Source organism: Ovis canadensis, chromosome 6 (assembly GCF_042477335.2).
Source record: "Ovis canadensis isolate MfBH-ARS-UI-01 breed Bighorn chromosome 6, ARS-UI_OviCan_v2, whole genome shotgun sequence".
NCBI classification, from domain to species: Eukaryota; Metazoa; Chordata; class Mammalia; order Artiodactyla; family Bovidae; genus Ovis; species Ovis canadensis.
In genome coordinates, this window is record NC_091250.1 from 112514587 (window position 1) to 112541676 (window position 27090).

The 27090-nt window shown below is 37.6% G+C and overlaps 1 protein-coding gene across 1 annotated transcript in view; it reads right to left on the bottom strand.

Moving 5' to 3' along the window:
* PRKG2 (protein kinase cGMP-dependent 2) overlaps window positions 1–27090 on the bottom strand; it is a 132402-nt gene that overhangs the window by 43690 nt on the left and 61622 nt on the right. The window contains exons 9-14 of the mRNA XM_069593207.1: window positions 25841–25909; window positions 21583–21681; window positions 19969–20122; window positions 17935–18071; window positions 14906–14995; window positions 12278–12419 (exon numbers count right to left, since the gene is read on the bottom strand). Of these exons, the coding sequence (XP_069449308.1) occupies window positions 12278–12419; window positions 14906–14995; window positions 17935–18071; window positions 19969–20122; window positions 21583–21681; window positions 25841–25909 (691 nt within the window). The remainder of the gene's footprint in view (window positions 1–12277; window positions 12420–14905; window positions 14996–17934; window positions 18072–19968; window positions 20123–21582; window positions 21682–25840; window positions 25910–27090) is intronic.

Consider the following 27090-nt stretch of genomic DNA (forward strand, 5'->3'; position numbering starts at 1 on the left):
CTATTCCTAGGTCTCTCAAATGACTCATCCTGGGGAAAGCCAGCCACCATGCCTTGAGGACGTTCAATCCAGAAAGAGAAAGATTCATATGGAAAAGAACTAAGGTCCCCAACTAAAAGCCAACACTAGTTTGCCAGCCAGAGGAGTGAGTCACCTTGAAGGCAGATCCTCTAGCCTGAGTCAAGCCTCCAGGTGACTGTGGCCCCAGCCAACACTTGACAGAAACTTCCTGATCGAGACCCTAAATCAGAACCATCCAGTTGAACCACACCCAAACTCCTGATCCACAGAAACTGTGAGAGTTCAACCAGGATACTTGCTGTTTTAAGCCATTAAATTTTGGAGTGATCTGTTACGCAAAAGCAGAATCTACAATAAATACAATTTGTCTCAGTTGGGATTTGTTGGACTTCCTTTACCTGAATGGCCTTTTTTATTTTAAATGTTTTCTGGAAAATTCTCAACCATTATTTAAGTATTTTTTTATCTCTTTTTCTATATTTTTACCTTGGACTCCAACTGAACATTTTAAGAACTTCTCGCTCTATTCTCCAAGTCTCTTCATTTCTCTTATTTTCAATCTTTTTTGAGCCTCCATGTTTTATTCTGACATTTTATCTTTCAATTCACTGATTTTTCTCTTTGCTTGTGAATCATCTACTATTTAACCTTTCCACTTTTCAAATTGATGTATAATTTATAAGCAACAAAATGCACAGATTTGGGAAGTACAATTCATTGAATTTTGATGCAGATTATAGTCTTGTAACAACCACCATATGGTTAAGAGACAGACATTCCCATTATCTCAGAAAGTTCCCTCCTGCCCTCTGCAGTCAAATGATCCTCCCAGAGGCTACCATTATATTAATTTCTACCATCTATTCTACAACTTCAATAAATGCAATCATAAAGAGGCTAGCAGAGGCTAGTCTTCTGTATCTGTCTTCTTCTTGTTCAACATGCTTTTTTAAAATTTATTCATGTTGTTACCTATACTAATTCATTGTTGAAAAGTTCAAAGTGAAAGTCACTCAGTCGCGTCCAACTCTTTGCAACCTCATGGACTATGCAGTCCCTGGAATTCTTTAGGCCAGAATATGGAGTGGGTAGCCTTTCTTTTCTCCAGGGCATCTTCCCAACCCAGGGTCAAACCCAGGTCTCCTGCATTGCAGGTGGATTCTTTACCAGCTGAGCCATAAGGGAAGTCCATACTAATTCATTGATTTATATTATTGAGAAGAGTTCAGTTAATGAATGCACTACTATACATTTATACCTTCAATTGGTGATGATTATTTTGGCTCTTTCTGATTTGAGACTTTCAGGAAAAAGCTTTTATGAAGATTCTTGTCCAAAATTTTTTAAACATTATTTCAATTTTTTTGGATAAATACCAAGGAGTGAAATTTCTTCCAAGGAATAGAATTTCTTGTCATAGAATATGGAGTAGGTGATGGCACCCCACTCCAGTACTCTTGCCTGGAAAATCCCATGGATGGAGAAGCTTGGAAGGCTGCAGTCCATGGGGTCCTGAAGAGTCAGACACGACTGAGGGACTTCACTTTCACTTTTCACTTTCATGCATTGAAGGAAATGGCAACCCACTCCAGTGTTCTTGCCTGGAGAATCCCAGGGATGGGGGAGCCTGGTGGGCTGCTGTCTACGGGGTTGCACAGAGTTGGACACGACTGAAGTGACATAGAATAGGTATATGTTTGACTCAATGAGAAACTGACAAACTATTCTTCAAACAGTTTTCTAATTTTGTTTTCCTACTAGAAATTTAGGAAAATTTCCTCACCAATACTTGGTATTGTCAATCTTTAAAATTATAGTCGTTCCAGTGGGTGTGAAATGGCACATCCTTAGAGTTTTAATTTGCTTTTCCTAATGACTATTGATATTACTTATGACCATTCTTATGTTTCCCCTTGTAATTTTTCAAGATCTTTGATCATTTTTTACAAATTGGATTGTCTTTTATTATCAAGTTTTTTATATATTTCTGGATACAAGTCCTTTGTCATGTAATGATACATTGCAAGAATCTTCTACCAGCTGTGGCATGACTATTCATTTACTTTACAATGTATTTTGATTTTGAGAATGTTTTGATTTTGATGAAGCTTAATTATTAAGGACTACGTGATTGTGCCCCTACCTGCAAATTTCTATGTTGAAACCCTAATCCTCAGTGTGATAGTATCTGAGGCTAAAGCCCTTGGGAGCTAATTAAGTCATGAAGTGAAACCTTCATGAACAAATTAGTAGCTCTCTAAGAAGAGAGAGAAGAAAGCACTCTCTCTCTCTTCCATGCAAAGAAGACAGAGGACAGTTGTCTATAAGTCAGTAAGTTGGCCTTGACCACACCTTGATCAGCCAACACCTTGACCTTGAACTTCGCAGCCTCCAGAACTAAATTAATTGTTGTTTAAGCCACCCACTCTATGGTATTTTTGTCGTAGTAACCTGAACTTTTTATGCTTACTACTATTTGTGTTCTAAGAAAAAAATATGCATAGAAACTAATGAAAATGAAAACACAACAACCCAAAACCTGTGGGACACTATAAAAGCAGTGCTAAGAGGAAAGTTCATAGCAATACAGGCATACCTCAAGAAACAAGAAAAAAGTCAAATAAATAACCTAACTCTACAACTAAAGCAACTAGAAAAGGAAGAGTTGGAGAACCCCAGAGTTAGTAGAAGGAAAGAAGTCTTAAAAATTAGGGCAGAAATAAATGCAAAAGAAACAAAAGAGACCATAGCAAAAATCAACAAAGCCAAAAGCTGGTTCTTTGAAAGGATAAATAAAATTGACAAACCATTAGCCAGACTCATCAAGAAGCAAAGAGAGAAAAATCAAATCAATAAAATTAGAAATGAAAATGGAGAGATCACAACAGACAACACAGAAATACAAAGGATCATAAGAGACTACTATCAGCAGTTGTATGCCAATAAAATGGACAACGTGGAAGAAATGGACAAATTCTTAGAAAAGTACAATTTTCCAAAACTGAACCAGGAAGAAATAGAAAATCTTAACAGACCCATCACAAGCATGGAAACTGAAACTGTAATCAGAAATCTTCCAGCAAACAAAAGCCCAGGTCCGGACGGCTTCACAGCTGAATTCTACCAAAAATTTCGAGAAGAGCTAACACCTATCCTCCTCAAACTCTTCCAGAAAATTGCAGAGGAAGGTAAACTTCCAAACTCATTCTATGAGGCCACCATCACCCTAATACCAAAACCTGACAAAGATGTCACAAAAAGAGAAAACTACAGGCCAATATCACTGATGAACATAGATGTAAAAATCCTCAACAAAATTCTAGCAATCAGAATCCAACAACACATTAAAAAGATCATACACCATGACCAAGTGGGCTTTATCCCAGGGATGCAAGGATTCTTCAATATCCGCAAATCAATCAATGTAATTCACCACATTAACAAATTGAAAAATAAAAACCATATGATTATCTCAATAGATGCAGAGAAGGCATTTGACAAAATTCAACATCCATTTATGATAAAAACTCTCCAGAAAGCAGGAATAGAAGGAACATACCTCAACATAATAAAAGCTATCTATGACAAACCCACAGCAAACATTATCCTCAATGCTGAAAAATTGAAAGCATTTCCCCTAAGGTCAGGAACAAGACAAGGGTGTCCACTTTCACCACTACTATTCAACATAGTTCTAGAAGTTTTGGCCACAGCAATCAGAACAGAAAAATAAATAAAAGGAATCCAAATTGGAAAAGAAGAAGTAAAACTCTCACTGTTTGCAGATGACATGATCCTCTACATGGAAAACCCTAAAGACTCCACCAGAAAATTACTAGAGCTAATCAATGAATATAGTAAAGTTGCAGGATATAAAATCAACACACAGAAATCCCTTGCATTCCTATACACGAATAATGAGAAAGTAGAAAAAGAAATTAAGGAAACAATTCCATTCACCATTGCAACGAAAAGAATAAAATACTTAGGAATATATGTACCTAAAGAAACTAAAGACTTATATATAGAAAACTATAAAACACTGATGAAAGAAATCAAAGAGGACACTAATAGATGGAGAAATATACCATGTTCATGGATCGGAAGAATCAATATAGTGAAAATGAGTATACTACCCAAAGCAATTTACAAATTCAATGCAATCCCTATCAAGCTACCAGCCACATTTTTCACAGAACTAGAACAAATAATTTCAAGATTTGTATGGAAATACAAAAAACCTCGAATAGCCAAAGCAATCTTGAGAAAGAAGAATGGAACTGGAGGAATCAACTTGCCTGACTTTAGGCTCTACTACAAAGCCACAGTCATCAAGACAGTATGGTACTGGCACAAAGACAGACATATAGATCAATGGAACAAAATAGAAAGCCCAGAGATAAATCCACACACATATGGACACCTTATCTTTGACAAAGGAGGCAAGAATATACAATGGAGTAAAGACAATCTCTTTAACAAGTGGTGCTGGGAAAACTGGTCAACCACTTGTAAAAGAATGAAACTAGATCACTTCCTAACACCGCACACAAAAATAAACTCAAAATGGATTAAAGATCTAAATGTAAGATCAGAAACTATAAAACTCCTAGAGGAGAACATAGGCAAAACACTCTCAGACATAAATCACAGCAGGATCCTCTATGATCCACCTCCCAGAATTCTGGAAATAAAAGCAAAAATAAACAAGTGGGATCTAATTAAAATTAAAAGCTTCTGCACAACAAAGGAAAATATAAGCAAGGTGAAAAGACAGCCTTCTGAATGGGAGAAAATAATAGCAAATGAAGCAACTGACAAACAACTAATCTCAAAAATATACAAGCAACTTCTGCAGCTCAATTCCAGAAAAATAAACGACCCAATCAAAAAATGGGCCAAAGAACTAAATAGACATTTCTCCAAAGAAGACATACGGATGGCTAACAAACACATGAAAAGATGCTCAACATCACTCATTATTAGAGAAATGCAAATCAAAACCACAATGAGGTACCACTTCACACCAGTCAGAATGGCTGCGATCCAAAAATCTGCAAGCAATAAATGCTGGAGAGGGTGTGGAGAAAAGGGAACCCTCCTACACTGTTGGTGGGAATGCAAACTAGTACAGCCACTATGGAGAACAGTGTGGAGATTCCTTAAAAAATTGCAAATATAACCACTTTATGACCCAGCAATCCCACTGCTGGGCATACACACCAAGGAAACCAGAATTGAAAGAGACACATGTACCCCAATGTTCATCGCAGCACTGTTTATAATAGCCAGGACATGGAAACAACCTAGATGTCCATCAGTAGATGAATGGATAAGAAAGCGGTGGTACATATACACAATGGAGTATTACTCAGCCATTAAAAAGAATTCATTTGAATCAGTTCTGATGAGATGGATGAAACTGGAGCCGATTATACAGAGTGAAGTAAGCCAGAAAGAAAAACACCAATACAGTATACTAACACATATATATGGAATTTAGGAAGATGGCAATGACGACCCTGTATGCAAGACAGGGAAAGAGACACAGATGTGTATAATGGAATTTTGGACTCAGAGGGAGAGGGAGAGGGAGAGGGTGGGATGATTTGGGAGAATGACAGTCTAACATGTATACTATCATGTAAGAATTGAATCGCCAGTCTATGTCTGATGCCGGATGCAGCATGCTTGGGGCTGGTGCATGGGGATGACCCAGAGAGATGTTATGGGGAGGGAGGTGGGAGGGGGGTTCATGTTGGGGAACGCATGTAAGAATTAAAGATTTTAAAATTTAAAAAATAAAAAACTAAAAAAAAAAAAAAGAAATCTCTATCCAATGTTGTAAAGATATCATCTTATATTTACATTTACTTCTGGATGCTTTATGGGTCCATGATCCAGCTTGATTTAATTTTTTTATATAATGTAAAGTGCAAGTCATGTATATCCAATTGTTCCACAATACTTGCTGAGAAAACTAGCCTTTCATCCTTTTCCAAAAATCATTTAACTATATGTCTATTTGGACATATGTCTATCTGGACTTTATTCTGTTAGATTAAGCCGTTTATCATACTGCCCTGATTACTACAGCTTACTGGAATCAAGACTGCGGGGAGAAATATCAGTAACCTCAGATATGCAGATGACACCACCCTTATGGCAGAAAGTGAAGAGGAACTCAAAAGCCTCTTGATGAAAGTGAAAAAGGAGGGTGAAAACGTTGGCTTAAAGCTCAATATTCAGAAAACGAAGATCATGGCATCCAGTCGCATCACTCCATGGGAAATAGGTGGAGAAACAGTGGAAACAGTGTCAGACTTTATTTTGGGGGGCTCCAAAATCACTGCAGATGGTGACTGCAGCCATGAAATTAAAAGGTACTTACTCCTTCGAAGGAAAGTTATGACCAACCTAGATAGCATATTTAAAAGCAGAGACATTACTTTGCCGACTAAGGTCCATCTAGTCAAGGCTATGGTTTTTCCAGTAGTCATGTATGGATGTGAGAGTTGGACTGTGAAGAAAGCTGAGCGCTGAAGAATGGATGCTTTTGAACTGTGGTGTTGGAGAAGACTCTTGAGAGTCCCTTGGACTCCAAGGAGATCCAGCCAGTCCATTCTGAAGGAGATCAGCCCTGGGATTTCTTTGGAAGGAATGATGCTAACGCTGAAACTCCAGTACTTTGGCCACCTCATGTGAAGAGTTGACTCATTGGAAAAGACTTTGATGCTGGGAGGGATTGGGGGCAGGAAAAGAAGGGGACGACTGAGGATGAGATGGCTGGATGACATCACTGACTCGATGAAAGTGACTCGATGGGCGCTAGTCTGAGTAAACTCCAGGAGTTGGTGATGGACAGGGAGGCCTGGCGTGCTGCGATTCACAGGGTCTCAAAGAGTCGGACACGACTGAGCGACTGAACTGAACTGATAGTGAGCTTTATAATATCATCAGTAATTATAAATTCCTTTTTTATTCTTCTTGTTTCAAAGTGGTTATTGACTTTCCTAAACTGCATTTCTTTGTAAATTTTAGAATAAATATCTGTGTTTCTGAAAACAGCTGTTCCACCTTTTATTGCAATGGCCTTAAATATGTAAATCAATTGGAGGAGACTGAGCATCTTATCAACTATGGAGTTACACAATTTATGAACGTAGTATATTTTACCATTAGCTAGTTTTCTGTTAACAAAATTTTGTATTTTTCAATGTAGGGGTCTTACGTATTTATTTTATTCATAATTTCTTCATAATTTTTGATATTACAAATGGCATTTTAATTTCATTCTTGAATATTTACTGCTAGCACATAAAAATTATTTAATAAATTTTTATATGTATATTGAGTTTGTACCTGTAATTCTGCTTAATTTATTTTTCCTTTCTAGAATTTGTTGGTAGATTCTTCATGCTTTTCGACATAAACAATTGTGTTGTCTTCAAATAAAGACAGGTAGCCTCTTCCTTTGTAATTTTTGGCCTTTCACTTCTTTTTTGTGTTTCATTTACTTTGCTAAGATCTCTGTTACAATGCTGAAAAAACTGGTGAAAGAAAATAATCTTGTTTTGTTCACAATCTAAATAGTAAATATTCAATATTTCACTGTTAGATACAATGTTAATTAAAGGTTTATCCTCCATATATTATACAACAAGGAGTGCTTTGAAATGAACAGCTGTATTAATGTGGATTTCACTCAGTGTTGTTCCTTTTTTCAAAGTTTGAATGTCTATTTCTTGTTGTTCTCTAATGTTTTCACACACTTTTATACATGTATCATAATTAACCTCAGCAAGATTAGTCCAATGCAAGCTATTCCACCATTAATGAAAATTCCATTTAATACTTAATTTCAATTATGATATTCTGAATTTCTTAATAGAAGTTTTATTTGTGATTTTTTTTCTAAACAGGTTAGATCTTTTTTGAGAGGTCCTGTTCCTTACTCATTTGTTAGTTCCTCTCTTACTTTTAAAAGACTTAGACACATTTGTTTTACATTTTGTATCTGATTACTCTAATTTATGAGACTCTTACATTCCTGCCAAATAATGCTCCTGGCACCTTATTGCCTCACACATATTTTTATTTTCTTTTATTGGCATGAGTTTATATTCCCTGGAAGTTCATCTCTGGGAATTCTCTGTATCTTGAATTGAGAGAACAGTCTTCCAGAGAAAATATACTTTGATTCCTGGAAACTTGGTCATGCTACAAACATGGCTCCCTTTTCATTTAAATTTTTGCTTGGGCATTTCCATCCTGAAAGACTGGGCACCCAAAACTCCAGGAAAGCTGGCCTATGGCCAAGTGTTCTTAGAGGAGACTCTTTGGTTCCTCTACCAAGAGCCCAATAATAGAAAAGCAGGTCTTCTAGCATGTACTCTGCCTTTAGAAATTTGATCCCCCCCACCCCCCGCCATTTTCTGTTTCTCTGAAAGCACAATCTGCATGATCTCTGGCTCTGGACAGTGTTCTCTGATTCCACTTCCCACATTGCCCAGGTCCAAAACTTGGTCTCCTGTTCCCGGAGGGTACAGCAACTAAAATAAAACCTCTCTAGGCCACCTAGGATAGCTGGGTGACCGCAAGACAGGAGAGTCAGTGTTTGAGCTCCACCCTTCACTACTGCCCAAGCTTGGTTCTCAGCCTCAGGGGAATCCAAATGTTGTCTTATAAACTCAGCCACGCATATAATACTGCTTTTCATGTTTCTTCCAATATTGAGACTTTTTATAGTAAGAGAAAATCAGCATATTATATCTAGCTTGATATATAGGTAGAAATGGAAATATTCAACACTTTTTAATCTCTAAAAGCTTTAGTTATTACTCTTCATTTGGCTGGTTAGCAAATGAGTTAGCTGGATGGATTACAATGGCTACAGAAGAGATGTTTATAGACCTCTACACCTACAAAGGCAGAATATGATACGTGATTTCTTAAAAACAGCTATTAAAAAAGAATGAATTTAATGAATAATCTGCATCCCTCATGAGTCGTGTCCGACTCTTTGTGACCCCATGGGCTGTAGCCTACCAGGCTTCTCTGTCCATGGGATTTTCCAGGCAATAGTCCTGGAGTGGATTGCCATTTCCTTCTCCAGGGGATCTTCCCAACCCAGGGTTTGAACCCCGGTCTCTCGCATTGTAGACAGACGCTTTACCGTCTGAGCCACCAGGGAAGTCCTTGATTTATTTCTAGAATATCACAAAAGGCTTCTCTAAAGAGTTGTAAGAGGCATACCCAATGAAGGAATTGTGAAGAAGACAAGTGATCAAGGCCTTGAGTTAGTACCTCACCAGTTCTCACAGCTGTCTTTCATAGATAAAGTAAAGCTTGAATGGATCAAAACATTTCTTGGAAGTTAGCCAGATTTCACAGAAAAGAACTTACTTTACTTCTTTCCTATGGCGAGAAATCACTTAGCAACTACACATAATAAAATTAATTCCTAAGGCTAAACTGCACACTATAACATGTGGATGATAAAACCTATCTCATCAATTGTTAAACATATTAACTGCAAAATGTTCAGCACAGTAGCTTTATACATTAAGTGGTAGCTATTATTAATGTTCTGATATGATAAACTTTTAATATCTTTGTAAATGGTTTGTAAATGGTTTAATGTCCTTGAGCTCCTGATAAGATGGACTCAGTTAAAATCAGCCTGGGTTCCCCCTCCTAATGCGGTTCCCTCCTGAGGTCCAAAATGCCTGGTTTCTCCTCAATTATGACCACCCAGTTCTCTTATCTGGAAGAGGAAATGGCTACCCACTACAGTATTCTCGCCAAAAATATTCCCATGGACAGAAAAACCTGGTGGGCTACAGTTCCTGGGGTTGCAAAGAGCCAGACATAACTAAGCGACTGCACATGCAGTTCTCTTATAGTTTTGTAGTTAAAGCAGTTTACATGAATGGTAACATTTTTTTCTGTTTTGTGACATGCAAGAGGCTTCTTGCATTGTATTCATTACAAAGATGCATGACAAGGAAAGTCTCTATACCTAAGGGACCTGTAGAATCAGACCTTGTGTTCTGATTCTCAACCATGCTTGACCTTAGAATCATTTAAAAATATATATTTTTATACTGTATTGGTGTTTTTCTTTCTGGCTTACTTCACTTTGTATAGTAGGCTCCAGGATGGTACGGGGAGGGAGGAGGGACGGGGGTTCAGGATGGGGAACACTTGTACACTTGTGGTGGATTCATGTTGATGTATGGTAAAACCAAAACAATATTATAAAGTAATTAACCTCCAATTAAAATAAATAAATTTATATTAATAAATATATATATATATATTTTAAACTACCAACATTCATATGTGCATCTTTTCTTCTTCAGACAGTAGCTATCTTGAGACAGAAGGCATACTATCTTCTTTTCTTATTCCTCACAGCCAATCCCTCTATGTAGCAGAAATTCATTAAAACCTATTTAAAATCATTATATCAAAATGCTAATGACATACAGATGGCCAAGAGGCACATGAAAAGATGCGCAACACTACTAATCATTAGAGAAATGCAAATCACACTATAATGAAGTATCATCTCACACTGGTCAGAATGGTCATCGTCAAAAAATCTACGAACAATAAATGCTGGAGAGGCCGTGGAGAAAAGAGAACCCTCTTACACTATCGGTGGGAGTGTATATTGGTATAGCCACTATGGAGAACAGTAGGAAGATTCCTTAAAAAACTAAAACAGACCTATTATATGATCAAACAATCCCAATCCTGGGCATATATCTGAAGAAAACCATAATTCAAAAAGACACATGCACCCCAATGCTCATTGCAGCAGTATTGACAGTATTCAGGACATGGAAGCAACCTAAATGGCCATCAACAGAGGAATGAATAAAGGTGTGGTACATATATACAATGGAATATAACTTATCCATATAAAAGAACAAAATGAGGCCACTGGCAGAAATATGGATGGACAGACTGATTGTCATGCTGAGTGAAGTAAGTCAGAGAAAGACAAATATCACATTATATCGCTTGTATGTGGACTCTAAAGAAACAGTACAAATGAACATATTTACAAAACAGAAGCTTAGTCAAAGATGTAGAAAACAAACCTGATTACCAGGGCAGGAAGCAGGGGAGAGATAAAACGGGAGACTGGGATTGACAGATGAAAAAAAAAAAGTGAAAGCTTTAGCTGGTCAGTCATGTTTGCCCATGGAATTCTCCAGGCAAGAATACAAGAGTGGGTAGCCATTCCCTTCTCCAGGGGATCTTCCTGACCCAGAGACCAAACTCAGGTCTCCTGCATTGCAGGCAGATTCTTTACTGTCTGAGCTACCGGGGAAGCCCATACAAACTACTGTATGTGGAATAGGTAACTAATAAGAACCTACTGAATAGCACAGGGAACTTTATGCAATACTCTGTAATGACTTATAAGGGAACAGAATCTAAAGAGAGTAGATATATGTGTGTGTATAACCGACTCACAGCAGAAATTAATACAACAGTAAATCAACTATATTCCAATAAAAAATTAAGAATGCTAACAAACATTAAAATGGTACCATTTTATGCTAACATTAATATGCTAACAAAATCCAATTTTAAAGCAATTCTATTATCTGGATCCTAGTTGGGGTGGGGCAGGGGGGCTGGGTGGGGGTGGGTTGAAACATAAAATTCTTAGGCTAGAAAGAATGTATTTGTAACATCATTCCCTGTGTTAAGCATGCTGATTTAAAAGGCCATATCTCCCAATGTAAAAATAACAAGTGAACCAAAATTAAAAGATAATTGCTTTGTAAAAATGGTACTGATGTACCTATTTGCAATGCAGGAATAGAGAACCAACTGGTGGACACAGCGGGGGAAGAAAAGAGTGGGAAAAACTGAGAAACTAGCATTTGAATTTGAAACATACACATTACCATGTGCCAAACAGAGAGCCAGTGGGAAGTTGCTGTATAACACAGGTAGCTCAGCTTGATGCTCTGTGTCAACTTAGAGGAGTGGGAACAGCTTGGGGTGCGGGGGGTGGAGTGGGAGAGTGACTCCAGAGCAAGGGGATATATGTATACTTATGACTGATTCACATTGTTGTATAGCAGAAACCAACAAAACATTGTAAACAATTACCCACCAATTAAACATCAACATTTTTTAAATTTAAAATAAAGGTTTAAAAAAAAGAGAATTGCAACTACAGTACAACTTTATGTTTAGAAATATCTCACAGGATAAGAATTTGTCTTACCAATTTAAGATAGCCCTCAGCATCTAGAATTAAGTTTTCTGGTTTCAGGTCTCTGTAGATAATACCTAGTCGATGCAGGTAATCGAATGCTTCTGTCACACAAGCAACACAGAATTTGGAGGTGGGTTCATCAAAGCTGCCTCTGCAATGAAATCATTTTCCTTCTTAATACTCTAGACATCCTTGTTGCAGATTCTAGGCGTCAATTATCATATTATATATTTATGTAATATAAATGTTTTATAAGGCATTAGCACTAAAAAGTACTTCATAGCACCAATGAATCAGATCATAAAGAAATTTAGGTGAATGCTTGATACCAACAAGAACCACTTTACTAAAATTTACTAAAATTAAAATGTCTACATTCAAACAATTGTTTCTGGTAATCACATCCAAACATACAAAATGGAAAAGATAAGAAAACAAGATTTTTTAAAGACATCTCTGGAAAACTCTGGAGAAAATGCAACTATGGAGAGGTTGAACCAGACTACTGCACTTGATTGCTTGACTAAAATGACTCCAGTGTTCATTTCCATTTCCTGTCTGTATACTTTGTAATATAACCCATGTAGAAACAGGGTCATAACTCTTTCCTCTTTGGTGGGTGCACCTTGATGATACCAGAGTTGCCCTGTGCCAGCACTGTGTGTAGGTTTTCATGCTAAATTATTAGAATTTGGTGGTGATTTGCTGCATGGTATAATAGAAAGCTATTACAGTTTGGCTTCCCTTGTGGCTCAGGTGGTAAAGAATCTGCCTGCAATGTGGGAGACATGGGTTCGATCCCTGGGTTAGAAAGATCCCCTGGAGGAGGTCATGGAAAACCACTCCAGTATTCTTGCCTGGAGAATCCCCATGGACAGAGGAGCCTGGCAGGCTACAGTCCATGGGGTTGCAAAGAGTCGGACATGACTGAGCAACTAAGTACAGCACATAATAGAAAGCTTGGCTTTGGAATGAGAGAAACCAGCTTCGAGTCCTGCTGCTTCTCCTTACTGAATCCTCAGGCAAGTTGTTTGTCTGTTCTGACCCTCAGATACCTGTCTTGAAATGGGTTTACTACTGACTTAGCAAGGCTGTTTTATGGATATGGCAAAGTGCCTAACGGGTACTAAGAACTGCCACCACTAAATAGACTTAGATATTCTAAAAAGATTTGCCTGTTAAAACAATGATGGGAGATGCAGATGCTTCTGTAGGTATCATGAAAGTCTCCTCAACCCATCCAGGCTTACCTCATCCTGATCCATCCATCAGTATGTTCCTAGTACAACAGATAAATCTCTGCTTGGATGCTCAAAAGTCTGTTATTAGGTATGTGATTTTCAACGGTGAACGCACATTAGAATTGCCTGAAAGGCAGCTAAAAATCATTTTCTGGCCCTATTGCACATGAACCAAATAAAAGTCTGGCATCAAGGCACAGCATTTTTACTTTGTTAAAGCTCCCATGAGATTGCGAGGTGAAGCCAGGGTTGAGAACACTGGCCCAGGGAATGCTGCCTAAATGTCTGACCTGGCATTAACCTCCACAACCTAATGCAAAGCTATCTCTTCTGTTGCCATTTTCTATTCAAACTCTGCTCTCACTCACCAAGTAAAAGACCTAATCCTACTCCAATTTTCCTGATTCTTAAATCAATTCTCTTCCTTACTGTCTTTCCAAATTTTGTCTTTAGAGTTTAGCTCAAGGCCTTTCATGACCATCACATTTTTCTCTCTTTTCTCTATTCTGAGCTCAGTGCCCACAACACTTAGTGGACATTTACTTATAAATTGCCAACTTCTTCATCATATTTACTTTTCATGTTAAATAATGAAATGTTTTAAAATTGTATATTACATTATCTCCCCAAATATAATCCAAACTCACTGGAGGAAACCGTTATATGGTTTTGGGTTAGAAAAGTGTACATTGTTTAGAAAACCCCCATACTGTCAACTCGGAAGCCTTGTATGTAGGTGGAGCTCAGTGAACACCTATGATTTTGATTGTGGGGAAATCACTCCTTTTGTGAAGCTGAATCTTTGCAGACATGTCACTCCGCTTTTCAGCCCCAACTTCACCACTCTCCACCCCTTTCGTCATCTCCCTTCTCAAGATTCAAAGTCAGTAACATCTGGATTTTTACTCTGCCTCATATTAACCATGTGATGTGGATGGTTGACACGGGTTTCTTTCATCTCTAATACAAGAATGACAGTGACTACTCGTACAGGGGGCCTATTACATGATTATAATGTTAGCTCATAAAATATCACTATTACTACTTGTTTCTCAATTTGTTCTTAGATTCATTTCTCTTTTTTAAGACTTTTTAAAGATTCTTTATATGGACCATTTAAAAAAAAATCTTTATTGAATCTGTTACAATATTGCTCTGTTTCACGTATTGGGTTTTTTGGCCATGAGGCATCTGGGATCTCAGTTTCACAACCAGGCATTGAACCTGTGCCTCCTGCATTGGAAGGCAAAGTCTTAACCACTGGAGAGCCAAGGAAGTGCCTTAGACTCATTTCTTAATGACTTTCTTCATGTTTCTTTAAATGGTCATGAATACAGCATCCTTTAGGCCAAGAAGGAATAGACAAAAGTTAGTGCGTATAATTCTTTTTCATTACCTGTCTCTTAATATACTCCACAGCTCGCCACCTAAGCAGGCCTCCAGGAGCATGTATACATACTTATTGTCCTTGAAGGTGCGATACAATCTGTGAAAATAAAAGAAAAACAGTATTATTATTAGAAATTCCATTTTAAAACGTCTTCAAGTTTGCTTAAAAGCATCATCAATAACTTTTTGAAGGATGGTCCTCGTCTCCTTCCAAACATCTTACAAAGACACTGGATGCTCACTGAACGCTCTGATCCTTCCTGCTCCCCTGGTTTTTCATCTGCTGATCCCTTTATTTGGACTCCCCTTCATGCTACCCACAGACTTTCTTAATCTCAGTTCCATGGTAATAAAAGTGTTATCCACCCCTCAAGATCAAGCTCTGGGGCCACCTTCCTGATTCAGTAGCTCATTAACCCCCTTACTAAATACAGCCTTCCCTTTCTTCCCAAATCCTGAGATCTCTGCATGGTCTCCTTTAAGATCTGCCTTGCATATCAGGGCTTCCCTGATGGCTCAGTTGGTAAAGAATCAGCCTGCAATGCAGGAGACTCTGGTTCAATTCCTGGGTCAGGAAGATTCACTGGAGAAAGGATAGGCTACCCACTCCAGTATTCTTGGGCTTCCCTTGTGGCTCAGTTGGTAAAGAATCCACCTGCAATGCAGGACACCTGGGTTCAATCTCTGGGTTGGAAAGATTCCCTGGAGAAGAGAAAGGCTATCCACTCCAGTATTCTGGCCTGAAGAATTCCATGGAATATGCAGTCCATAGGGTCGCAAAGAGTTGGACACGACTGAGCGACTTTCACTTTCACTTTGCATAACCATTACTCATGCCTGTTTTATGTCTTCCAGTTGGTACTAGGAAACAGATTCTAAGACAGAAATTTGTAAGCAGTCAGTTTAGTGGGGAATGCTCTTAGGGCCAACACCCATAGGGGAGGAAAGAAGCAGACTTGGGCAGAGGGAGAGCTGACCTGTAATTTTACAAAAGCCTCAGCTTCAAGGACCTGTACCATCACTGGATGCAGGATGTACCTGGAGAAAGAGTATGGGGCCAGGTGGTTCTCTTGACCTTAGAGCAATGGGTGAGAGAGAATTAGTCAGAGTCGCTAGACTCCCAGAAGCTAGAGGAATGACAGTCTCAATCTGGATGTGCAATGTGGGCAGTGTACGATATTACAATGCTGGGGGAAAGCAGTTTCTGGGTCTTACTCGAGAGATGCCCATGTCTCCTAGCACCAGGTTAATGCAGAGAGCAGGACAGCCGTACCACGTACAGACAGCAGAAGTAATCTAGTAAGTGTTTTGATATGGGCTTTGGATCCAAGCTGCCTAGGCTTGAGTCCCTGACTGGCCATTCATTAGCTAAGTGACATCAGCTTTCTCACTGCTCTTGTTAAACAAAGAAAATCATAACATTTATCTGTTTTATTTTGAGGATCATAACAATATATATATTCATTTGATTACATATTGATTATATCTAATTTTATCATTTATGTATATAAACAATATAAATAAATTACAAGATACATATAAATTATATAATATAATGTAAATATGGCCTTCCTTGGTAGCTAGGCTGGTAAAGAATCTGCCAGCAATGTAGGAGACCTGGGTTCAATCCCTGGGTTGGGAAAAATCCCTGGAGAAGGGAATGGCTACCTACTCCAGTATTTTTGCCGGAAGAACTCCATGGACAGAGGAGCCTGGTGGGCTACAGTCCATGGGATCACAGAGTCGGACACGACTGAGCAACGCTCACATTTACCTTTAATATAAATATAATAATAATATAATATACACTTTAAATATATTATATAAGATATTATTTTAAAATTTTGCTTAGAAGACTGCCTGGCACATGTTACTTTCTCAATAATAAATGTTGTCATTAACATGTATTCTTAATATGATTATTGCCCTACTCTATGCCAGCTACTTTGCAAAGGGCAGGAAATGAAAGAATGAATAAAATCTAATCCATGCCCTGAAGCTGTTCATGATAGTTTTTAATGAATTATTGATTAAAAGAGGGGAGGGACACATAGTTTATATAAAAATAATTGGATGATTTATTGTCAGTATTGCCTGGGTTCAGATTTTTTTTAATCTTTAAAAAATATGGGTCTGAGAATATGGATAGGCAGGAAGACTCTCTCAAGGCATTTGATCAAAAAGCATAAATTCTCCTCATTACAGAGGCACTTTACCTCACCCAGAAATTTCTAAAGCTACACTCTAGGGGCATGAAAATAGGTGTGAAAATATGTGCATTAACTGGCTTACACCACCAACCCATGAATTTACAAGAGAGTCATGGCTTAGAATATGTTTCTGTTCCAAACTCTGGTGATAGCTACAGAAAGAACAGTAACTGCAGGGAAGTGTTTCTTTCAGTATCTGGCATTGCGAGGACCAGGCTTCCTCGTTGGCTCAGATGGTGAAGAATCTGCCTTCAATGCAGGAGACCCAGGTTTGATCCCTGGGTTGGGAAGATCCCCTGGAGAAGCAAATGGGAACCCACTCCAGTATTCTTGCTTGGAGAATTCCATGGACAGAGGAGCCTGGCAGGCTACAGTCCATGGGCTCGAAAAGAGTCAGACATCACTAAGCAGCTAACAACAACTGCAGGGACCAAGCTCCCTGGCAGCCTAAATGTGGCCAAAATGCCACTTTTTGCAGAAATTCAAGTCCCCTGAGGGGTTCTAAATGAATCCTTGCTTTCCAAATTCTGCATTAGGTCTGAATTAAATAAGCAATTCAATTTATTGAAATAATAATTTTATATTCACACACACACACACACACACACATACACACCCACACACACTTTCCTGAGGTTTACTCAAGAACAAAAAAATCTGGATTCTGACTTCAGTTCTCAAACTTCCAATATTTTATGTATCGTCGCTGTGACTAGGCTGGAGAATTCAGAGAAGGGCCTCCTCTTCCTCCTCTGTCCGCTTGCATAGAAGCACTCCAAAGAAGAACCTAAGATGCTAAAATTCTGGGAGCAAAACGCTCACTTACTTCACAATGAAGGGTGAGCACAGCTCTTCCAGGATCTTCTTTTCTGAGTAAACGTGCTCCTGCTGCTTTGTGTCAACGATGTGCTTCTTCCTTATACACTTCATAGCAAAAGCAACATTCTCATTTTTCACCTTAACCTAGGGGAGAAGAGAACGAGCCCTCAAAATGAACTTACTAGGAAAAATCTGCATTATCTATGTAAAACATGTGAACCAGCAGGAGTTCAAATTCTTTCACAGCTAAATAGCATGGAAGCTTTTCACCACTTTATCCCTCCAGGAGCTGAATTTTATCCAGGACTACACACTTCCTTTTCATTGTAATTTCCAAAAGAATTCACATAGATGGAACATGGTTCTAGAAAATTTGTATTGAAACAAGAAAAATATTCTAGTTAGAAGTTTGAGTGTATAGACATCTCTTTGGTTTTGAGTATATGACATGAAAAGCTTGGTCCAGAATTGCCAGAAACTGCTCTTTTGTAATAGTCACTTTTTTGAGCTTCAAATAAAAACTATTTAATCCAAGAGTCATATCTGAATGATCCAATCTGCTAGCCCCTAGTCACAAAAAGCTATTTAATTTTAAATTGATTAAAATTAAAAATTCATTTCCTTCACTTGCACTGTCCACATTTCAAAAGCTCTCTAGTCACACACACCTAACCAGCAGCTCTGCTATTGGACACATGGATACAGAACACTGCCATCAGTGCAGAAAGTTCTATTAGAGACCATGCTTTAGATGGATAAATAGGATTTTCCTTTAAAAGGAAATTTAAGAAATTTAATAAGTATTTATTCAGATAGGCTTAAAATTCCATAAGCAGACTATCTTCGCAAATAATGAAATTGTGCAGAGTTGGCTGCTCCCTCAGTTTCGCTGAGTTTGCCACTAGTTGATGCCCAGACTTTCAAATCAATGGTGGGATTATTGTTTCAATTATCATTATCTAGCCATATCAAAACAAACCTCAGCATTGTTAATTCAATCATTTGCCATGATTTTGATGAAAAAATACAGCACATGGCTCTCTTATCCCTCCATATGGCATAAGAAACACTACAAACTCTCTGGCCTATTAAGAAATCATTTCTGCCCCCCTTTGACCAAAAGAGATGAAGTATTGACTTGGTGTAGAGTGCACTATTCGGAGTCTCCTGGCAGCATTTCAGATCTGCTCACATCCAGGCCACCCAGCAGATGGAGGTGTCATCATAGTTCCCAAGGTTAGTGGACGGTGAATGGTTACAGATCTGCTGGGCAAGGAAGGGCTCAGTAGTCACCAAGTGCTCAGCATCATCTCTACCCAGTAAAGTCACAGGTCACCATTCCATAGTTTCCTCAGAGCATCTGACTGCATGGCTCTCCTACTCTTTGGAAGCTGATTATAAAGCTCAGAGAGGTGTGATATGGAAGATGCAGCTGAAATCTGACTATAAATTCCCAGCTGTCTTGATCAGCACTACAGAAGGCTGCTCTTCAAACATCTCCTCGCATTCAACTTCTTTTTTTTTTTTTTTAATTTGGATAGAAAATTTTGAGCAACCCAAAAATAGGATCATGAAAGCCAAATACAGACATGGCAGAGGAATTATTTAAGAAATGAAACTACGGTATTAAAGATTTCATCTCTGTGACCCTTTCACTGGACACATTTTTGTTTGCTTTATATAGAGTTAATGCATCATGAGTATATGTATACATAAATGTTGCTGCTAAGAAATACACATTTTATGTTTCATAGCCTATGGGAAAACTTACTTGGTACATTCTCTAATAGCTGCCCTCAAGAAAAATAATCACAAAAGGATGTGGCATAAGTAGACTTAAATAGCAGCTATATTATTACAAGTTATTTAGTAGCACACACCCACTATTATAAAATAGAGTGAAAACTGTACTCTCAATTTTAGTTCAAAGTACCGTTTGGATAGCAATAACAATGCATATATTCCTCCAAGATACACTGGAATACAAAACAAACAAAAGTCAAAAGGCTTCTCTCAGATGCTTGAAACGTAAACCCCTTACAAGCTCAACTCTTCCGAACCCACCAACGCCCAGTGTTGCGATTATCTCAAGGTTCTGGAAGGGGGATGATGAGGAAAATCTGGCCACTTTCTCCTTTAGTTGAATCATCTCCAAAGAGAGTGCTTTGGACAGCTTCCAGCTAGACATGGATCTCCTGTATGAGAAAAGAGAAACTTTACATATGCTCCCTTAGGCAAAGCAGGGGTCACGGCACACATAAATCCCACCCTTACTACAGTTTTATTTCTGCCAGTAATTACTGCCCATAGTTGCCACAGAGCTTATCTCAACTTTTATAGGATCAGATTCAGTTACATCTGGGGAGAAAACCAACAGAAAATACAAATAAAAAACAGATACACTCACACACAATAAAAAAGACAAATGTCAGACTGAGTCCGTGAGTGGTAAAAGTAGGTGAATTGTGCGGTATTTGAGATACATCTCAAAAAAGCCGTTTAAAAAACAGAGTCTGAGAGAAAAGAAATTCAGAAAAGAGAGCCATTTCTTTTGCTGCACTTACAGGACAATATTGCACTGAGAATCTTTGCCATATTTTGCTATTTTTGTTAGATTTTGAAGATTTCTCTGGCTGAACCAGAATAACTGCTTTGTGAAACATGAAAAACACATTTCTTACTTTACGCTTAAGTATTGTTATTTGGAAATACTCATTTTCCCCTCTTAATTAAAGTTTACTGCTCTGGGTTATATATTCATGAACCATTCTTCCTACAAAAGACCTTTGGCACAAAAACTGCAAACATAGTCCCTGCAAGAAAAAAAAAAATGCAGTCTGGCTGAATGCTCTAATTTAACTCAAATATCATTCTTCCAGAACTTTTGACTCTTCAACTTTAATGGTACTGTCTGGTGAATACATGCTTAAGTATTCATTCTGCAAAACGTTTTAGCACAGGATTTTCAAATAATTTTAATTCTACGAAGATTTTTTTTTTTCCTAAGCATTTTCATCAGTATTACTACATTTAGAACCCAACACAAAACCACTTGGGCAATAGCTCTCTTAATTAAAAAAAATTTTTTTTTTATGTGGACCATTTTTAAAGTCTTTATTGAATTTGTTAGTATATTGTTTCTGTTTTATGTTTTAGTTTTCGGATGCAAGGTATATGGGATCCTAGCTCCCTGGCCAGGGATTGAACCTGCACCCCTTGCATCGGAAGGTGAAGTCTTAACCACTGGACCAGCAGGGAAGTCCCACTCCCTTATATTCTGAAATAAACCAGGCGCTGAATGGGCTATGCTACTCCTTGGAATTCCTGTTTGATTTCCAGGGGCAAGACAGACTTTTCTGAATTAATATTCTTTTGAACCAAGTCACCAGTCAATGTAAAGAACTCTTTCCCAAGGCCTCCTATCAGGAAATTTCTCCCAAACATTACTACTCATCACCAAAAATAAGGAAATACTTATAGACTAAAATAATCTACGCTAGAGGTAATTGGGATCCTTTTGTGGAAAAATAATTTAAAACAACTCCCCCAAATTTTCTAGTGACAGCACACTAAAAGTTACCAATCACACCCTTCAGTCCCCTTCTTCATCACCTGCCAGAAGTCACACCCAGCTTAGAAAAATATCTCCACTTACTTCGCATGTCTTTTCTCATCATCCCGGTTCAGGTTTGCCACATATCCTTCAAGATATTTTTGGAGTTCTTCAAAAGTCCCCACTGTTTGGTTGAATGTTCTAAATGAATAAAATGAAGAGAACAAAATAAAAAGCTCAGGGCTGAGAGTTAACCACTACAACTTGCCATTCTTCTTAAGCTCATGAAAGCCTGTTTGTATGGTTTTTCAAAACTTTGCAGACTATTTTTCAATAACTTATGTACATTCAAGTTGCCATCACATGTAGATGGAATAGTTATTGGAAGATACATAATTGATTCCATGAATTTCTGAAAGCAAAGAGGCTATCAGTGAGAAGAGACAACATTTCTGTAATTTTCTGCCTTGTAGTTCAGGTTTATCAATATTGTTCTTTGTTTTTGAGAAGATTGTGGAAAGGAAATAGGCTACATGATTTGTTTACTGGGAGGTAAGTTTGGGGGAGAATGGATACATGTATATATATATATGGCTGAGTCCCTTAGCTGTCTATCTGAAACTATCATAACATTGTTAATAGGCTATACTCCAATACAAAATGAAAAGTTAAAAACAAACAAAAAGCCCTCAAAACAATGATTGACTTGTTACTGTAAACAAAAACAGTATATCATGAGCTTATGAATTAATAAGCATTTTAAAAATACTTTCTAAAAATGAGAGTGGAAAGGAAATAGGTTACATGATTTGATTACTGCATCAACAGGTTACATGCATTACAGATTTTTATAATTTTCTAATCAAATTAAGCTATTTATTTTTAAAATCAAAAATAAAATTTACCTCTTCTTTGGCCCTAGATAATACTACTTATTTTACATTCCTAAATGATTAAGTCTGAATATTTCACCTTAATGGTTCTCCAAGGCTCAGCCAACATCTTTCCCTTGACTTCCCTCCCCTCAGGGATCACAGGCTTGTTACTGGTCCCATCTAATCACCCTGTCCCCAGTTCCCCGTCTCTGGGAATTCTTACATAGGGAACTGCCCATGAGAAAAAAATAAGCCCCTTCCTCACCTAACAAATTTATCCTCTGGATTATCCTTCCAGTGCATCCTGAACTCCATACACTCTACCTTGACTCATCATTGCCAGGGTGGTGCTCTTCCCCACAAAAAGCAGTGTCCTTCTAAAAACCATGCTTTACGCACCCCAGTAAATCTTAAGCTCTTGGACTTAACAAAATGAAAGGAATGAAAATTACCTCAAACTATACCTAAAACTAATAAACCTTCTTATTAATGTACCAATGCCACATACTGACTGCCTAGCCCTGAAGACCTCTATCCACATTTAACTGATCACCAACCTATACTTACATTATTAAGTATATCTTTTTTTTTTTTTTTTAGATTTTGTGATGCAGGCCATTATAAAGTTTTTAATGAATTTGTTTCAATACTGTTTCTGTTTTATGTTTTGGATTTGTGGCCGTGAGACACAGGGGCTCTTAGTTCTCCAGCCAGGGATTGAACTCATACCTCCAGTAATAGAAAGTAAACTCTAAGTCACTGGACCACTATGGAAACCTGGATATTTTTCATTCCCCATTCAAATCTACTCTCTTCTCTACCCTGCTCTGTGAACTGTCCTTTGCTGACTGGAGAAGTGAGAAACAAAATAATATTATTTCAAATTTCCAAGGGTTGAAATTTTCAAGTAAAAGTAAATACTTCTTGTATATGTCACCATTACCTTGCTATGAAACTAACTGAAGTATTGTTGTAAACAAATTTTATTTTTTAACCATAAGTGACATTGGTGTCAGAGTTCTCTAGAAAATCTCTGCAAACTGAAGCCAAGTTTAAACAGCTACAACATTCCAGTTGTAACTTTCAAATATGTATTTTTAAAAGAGATGAATTAGAAAAGAAGAAATAAAGAGCCATAGGCTTTCAGCCACTACATTGCATTGCAAGGATGGTGCCCTTTATTCAGACAACATCTGGATCATTTCCTGTATGCCAAGGACTCTGTCAAATGCTGGCACAGCAACAGCAGCGAACAAAGTAAATGCTTCTGTTCTCATGAAGGAGCTGAAGTGTGGGAAGACAGATGCTAAACAAAGCTATCACATCAAGTGGGAACCATGGTGTGAGGGCACTATGGGAAAATTATCATGGGATCTTAATCTAGCCTTATGAGTGATAACTACAACGATCATACAATTTATCATCCCAAATGAATGCTTTTCAGAGTGAATGGGATGGCCAAAATATTAGAATAACCAGAACTGTCCCAGGAAATTCAGGATGTAGGTCAACTCAGTCATACCTGACGTCCAGTTTCTTTCACACACGGAATAAATTCATGTAACTTTTAATGTCTCATTGTGTCTAACACGTCAGTACCTTGTATGTTATAAGAATCTCAACTATGCATATGTAAATTATGCATTTGAAAAGTATAAGTTTCCAAATAATTTATAAAATCTATAAAAACCATTCAATCCCTTATATGGATTATGAATACACAAGATATTGCACAAACATTTGGTTAAGTGATTACAATACATTTTTCATCCAGAGCAATTCATAAGATCTTACCACATACACACAGCTAAAGCTCTTTAGCGCACGTACGTATTTTTAAGGAACTCATACAGAAAACAATGCAATACCATATCAATATATTTGAGAGCTGCCAGCAAAGATTACCTTCATCTGAACATACTTGAACTTTCAAACTCCATGCCTTTTTATTTTTTAAGTTTTACTTCGCCTGGAAAGACTTCTACATTTCCTCTTTGCCTAGAAATTTAAGCCCCAATTCCACACTTAAAAAATAAAGTAAAACTTTTCCCACTTCACTACACTGTGACTGCTTCTCTTTCTGAACACATGCTGTGGGAACCTAATGGCATGGTGGAAAGACTGTTAAAAGGAAGTAGAAGACCTGGGCAGGAGCCTTTGCTCCATTTCAGATGACACTGTTGGGGAAATTCTTGACCTGAACTCACTTTTCTTATCCGTAAGGGAAAGATTAAAGAAACTCACAGTGATACTAAGAATTGTTATTCTATGCGTAAAGATGGATGTTAACTAGACTTACTGCAGTGATCATTTTGCAATATATACATATATTGGATGATTATGTTGTACCCCTGAAACTAGTATAATGTTATATGTCAATTATACCTCAATTGAAATATAATTAAATAAATTAAAATTGTTAATTTTGGGGGCATGTTATGTTATTGTGGTCATCTATTATGAATAACACTTAGCTTTTAGAGATGCTACTAAAATTCATAGATGAAATAATTTTATGCTTCTGATTTGCTTGCAAATAGTATGGAGAAGATAGAAGGGAGATGGCAAAGTGGTACAGATAAGGTTTTAAATGATAATTGCTGTACTTGCATGACACAATATCATCCTATTTCTTAATGTTTGAAGCTTTTCATAATAAAAAGATTTTATAAAATAATCCAAAGTTCTTTCCAGCTCTAAATCTCTATGATGTTATGTTCAATAAAGATTTTATTTAATTAGCAATCAATTACATACTCCTGTGACACTTGTCATTATACTATTTCATATCAGCATTTCCTAACAGTATGCCCTATTTCTTTGACTACACATGGCCTAGCTCTGGTATACTTGAATTTCCTTTTTCATATCTAGATAGTCAACAAATATTCAACTGATTAATGACAGACTGAAGGAGTCAGATTCAAATATGATTCGAAGTGAGTTAAGGACACAAACTGAGATGTTCTAAAAAATAACCTCAGATACTTACAGATTAACGTTGACACACATCTCTTCCAAATTACTACAAATGTTCAATTAAAACTTCTCTGGAAATACATCTAGCTAATAAGCATTTTATATTTTGAGAGAGATAGGTTTTATTAAATTTTTGACTGCTTAGAGCATTTTACAAATAAATTATGAAACTCTTCAGTGTGTGGTGTGTGGAAAAATCCATGAGTCCTAACAAGCTTGTTTCTCTGGAAGATGCAGAATTTAAATCAGTCTTTGCTGATATTTATGTACAAACTCTGCTCACAAAATATTTAGCCCGTCAGCATCTGCCGCTGCCACAGACAGATTCAGATCAGAAGGCCTGGTTCCTTCCCATGAATTTTAATACAATGTCCTCGCAGCTGAGGATTGGCCAGCATTTCCAAATGGTGATGAATGGGAAGACAGATGGGCCCTTGGAGTAACAGAAGGCCGAGTCTTCAAAGGTGGCAATTGCCGGCATTCTCTAACAACATCAGTATACTTACTCTCGATCTATAACCAGGCATGCGACATCATTTTCTTCGGCGATAATGTTAGCTGATCTGACATCTTCACTGCAGACAAAAACAGGAAAAGTCAATTTTCTAGTGAGAAATTAGACATCTATTTTTATTAGGGAATCTGCGACTGATATGAAACACCATCACTTAAACCTTCCAAAGATGATGTGTTTCTGTAACATCATAATTTACACTCCACCCCTTCCCCCCACCCCCCAAAAAAGGATTTGAAACGTGTCCTAAAAATATGATGTGCACGAGGAATCCAGAGGAGAATAAAATAAATGCACTGGGAACGTCAAGGAGTCAGTGAGCGCAACCGTGTATGGAATTTCATTCTGTGTTCCGTGCCAGCGCTACTAAAATAGCTCTCCTCTGATCAAACAGGAACTGCTGATTAACAAGCAGCCAAAATTGAAATGAACTGACCAAAGAAATTTATAAGAAAAACCTTGAGTGAGTAACTCATAATGAACCAAACAAGAAGAAAACCCAAAGAAAGTGCCATATCACCCAGTGAATTAAAGAAATATTAAAACCTTTTATTTTATAGTCTAAGATGTACCGTTTCCATGAAAATCCCTGAAATCAAAACATGTCTTACAACTGACAGTGACTCATAGTGTAATTAATAGCACTGTCTTTCTTTCTCAGGGGTGCACAATATATCAGTTGTTCCCTTAAATACAATGAGTTATGGCATATGATCTAATGATGGTAAATTTAATTACCCAATGAATACCAAGGGTCAAGCATCGGGGGAAGTATTTCTGTAGGTACCTTTATTTATACTATTTTTTTTCCTCTATTAGTCACAAACTAGAGACTCCGAGGAAAGGTACATCCATATGATACCCAGTGCTCTGAAAGTTACTGCATTTAAGGTAGCCTATAGCAGCAAGCATATTAAGACTGCTTTTAACAACTTCACCAAAACTGGCATGTTCCCTCATCTTCCATTAGTGACAGGACAGGGAAAACTTTGACAGCCTATATCTCATTCCAGAGAAGTCCCCTATCCACATCACTAGCTTTCAGAGACCTTCAGACATAACCCAGAGCCCCTCCCAAGTTTACAGGGTCCTAGCTAGAAAACATTGGTGAAAACATTTCAGCTTAATGTGCTTTTGAGTTGGGAGCTGGGTAGTTTATTCTCGACTTGTATGTGATATCTATACAGATATGTATGTAGATATCTATATAGATAATGATCCTGGATATAGGTCAATTATTTG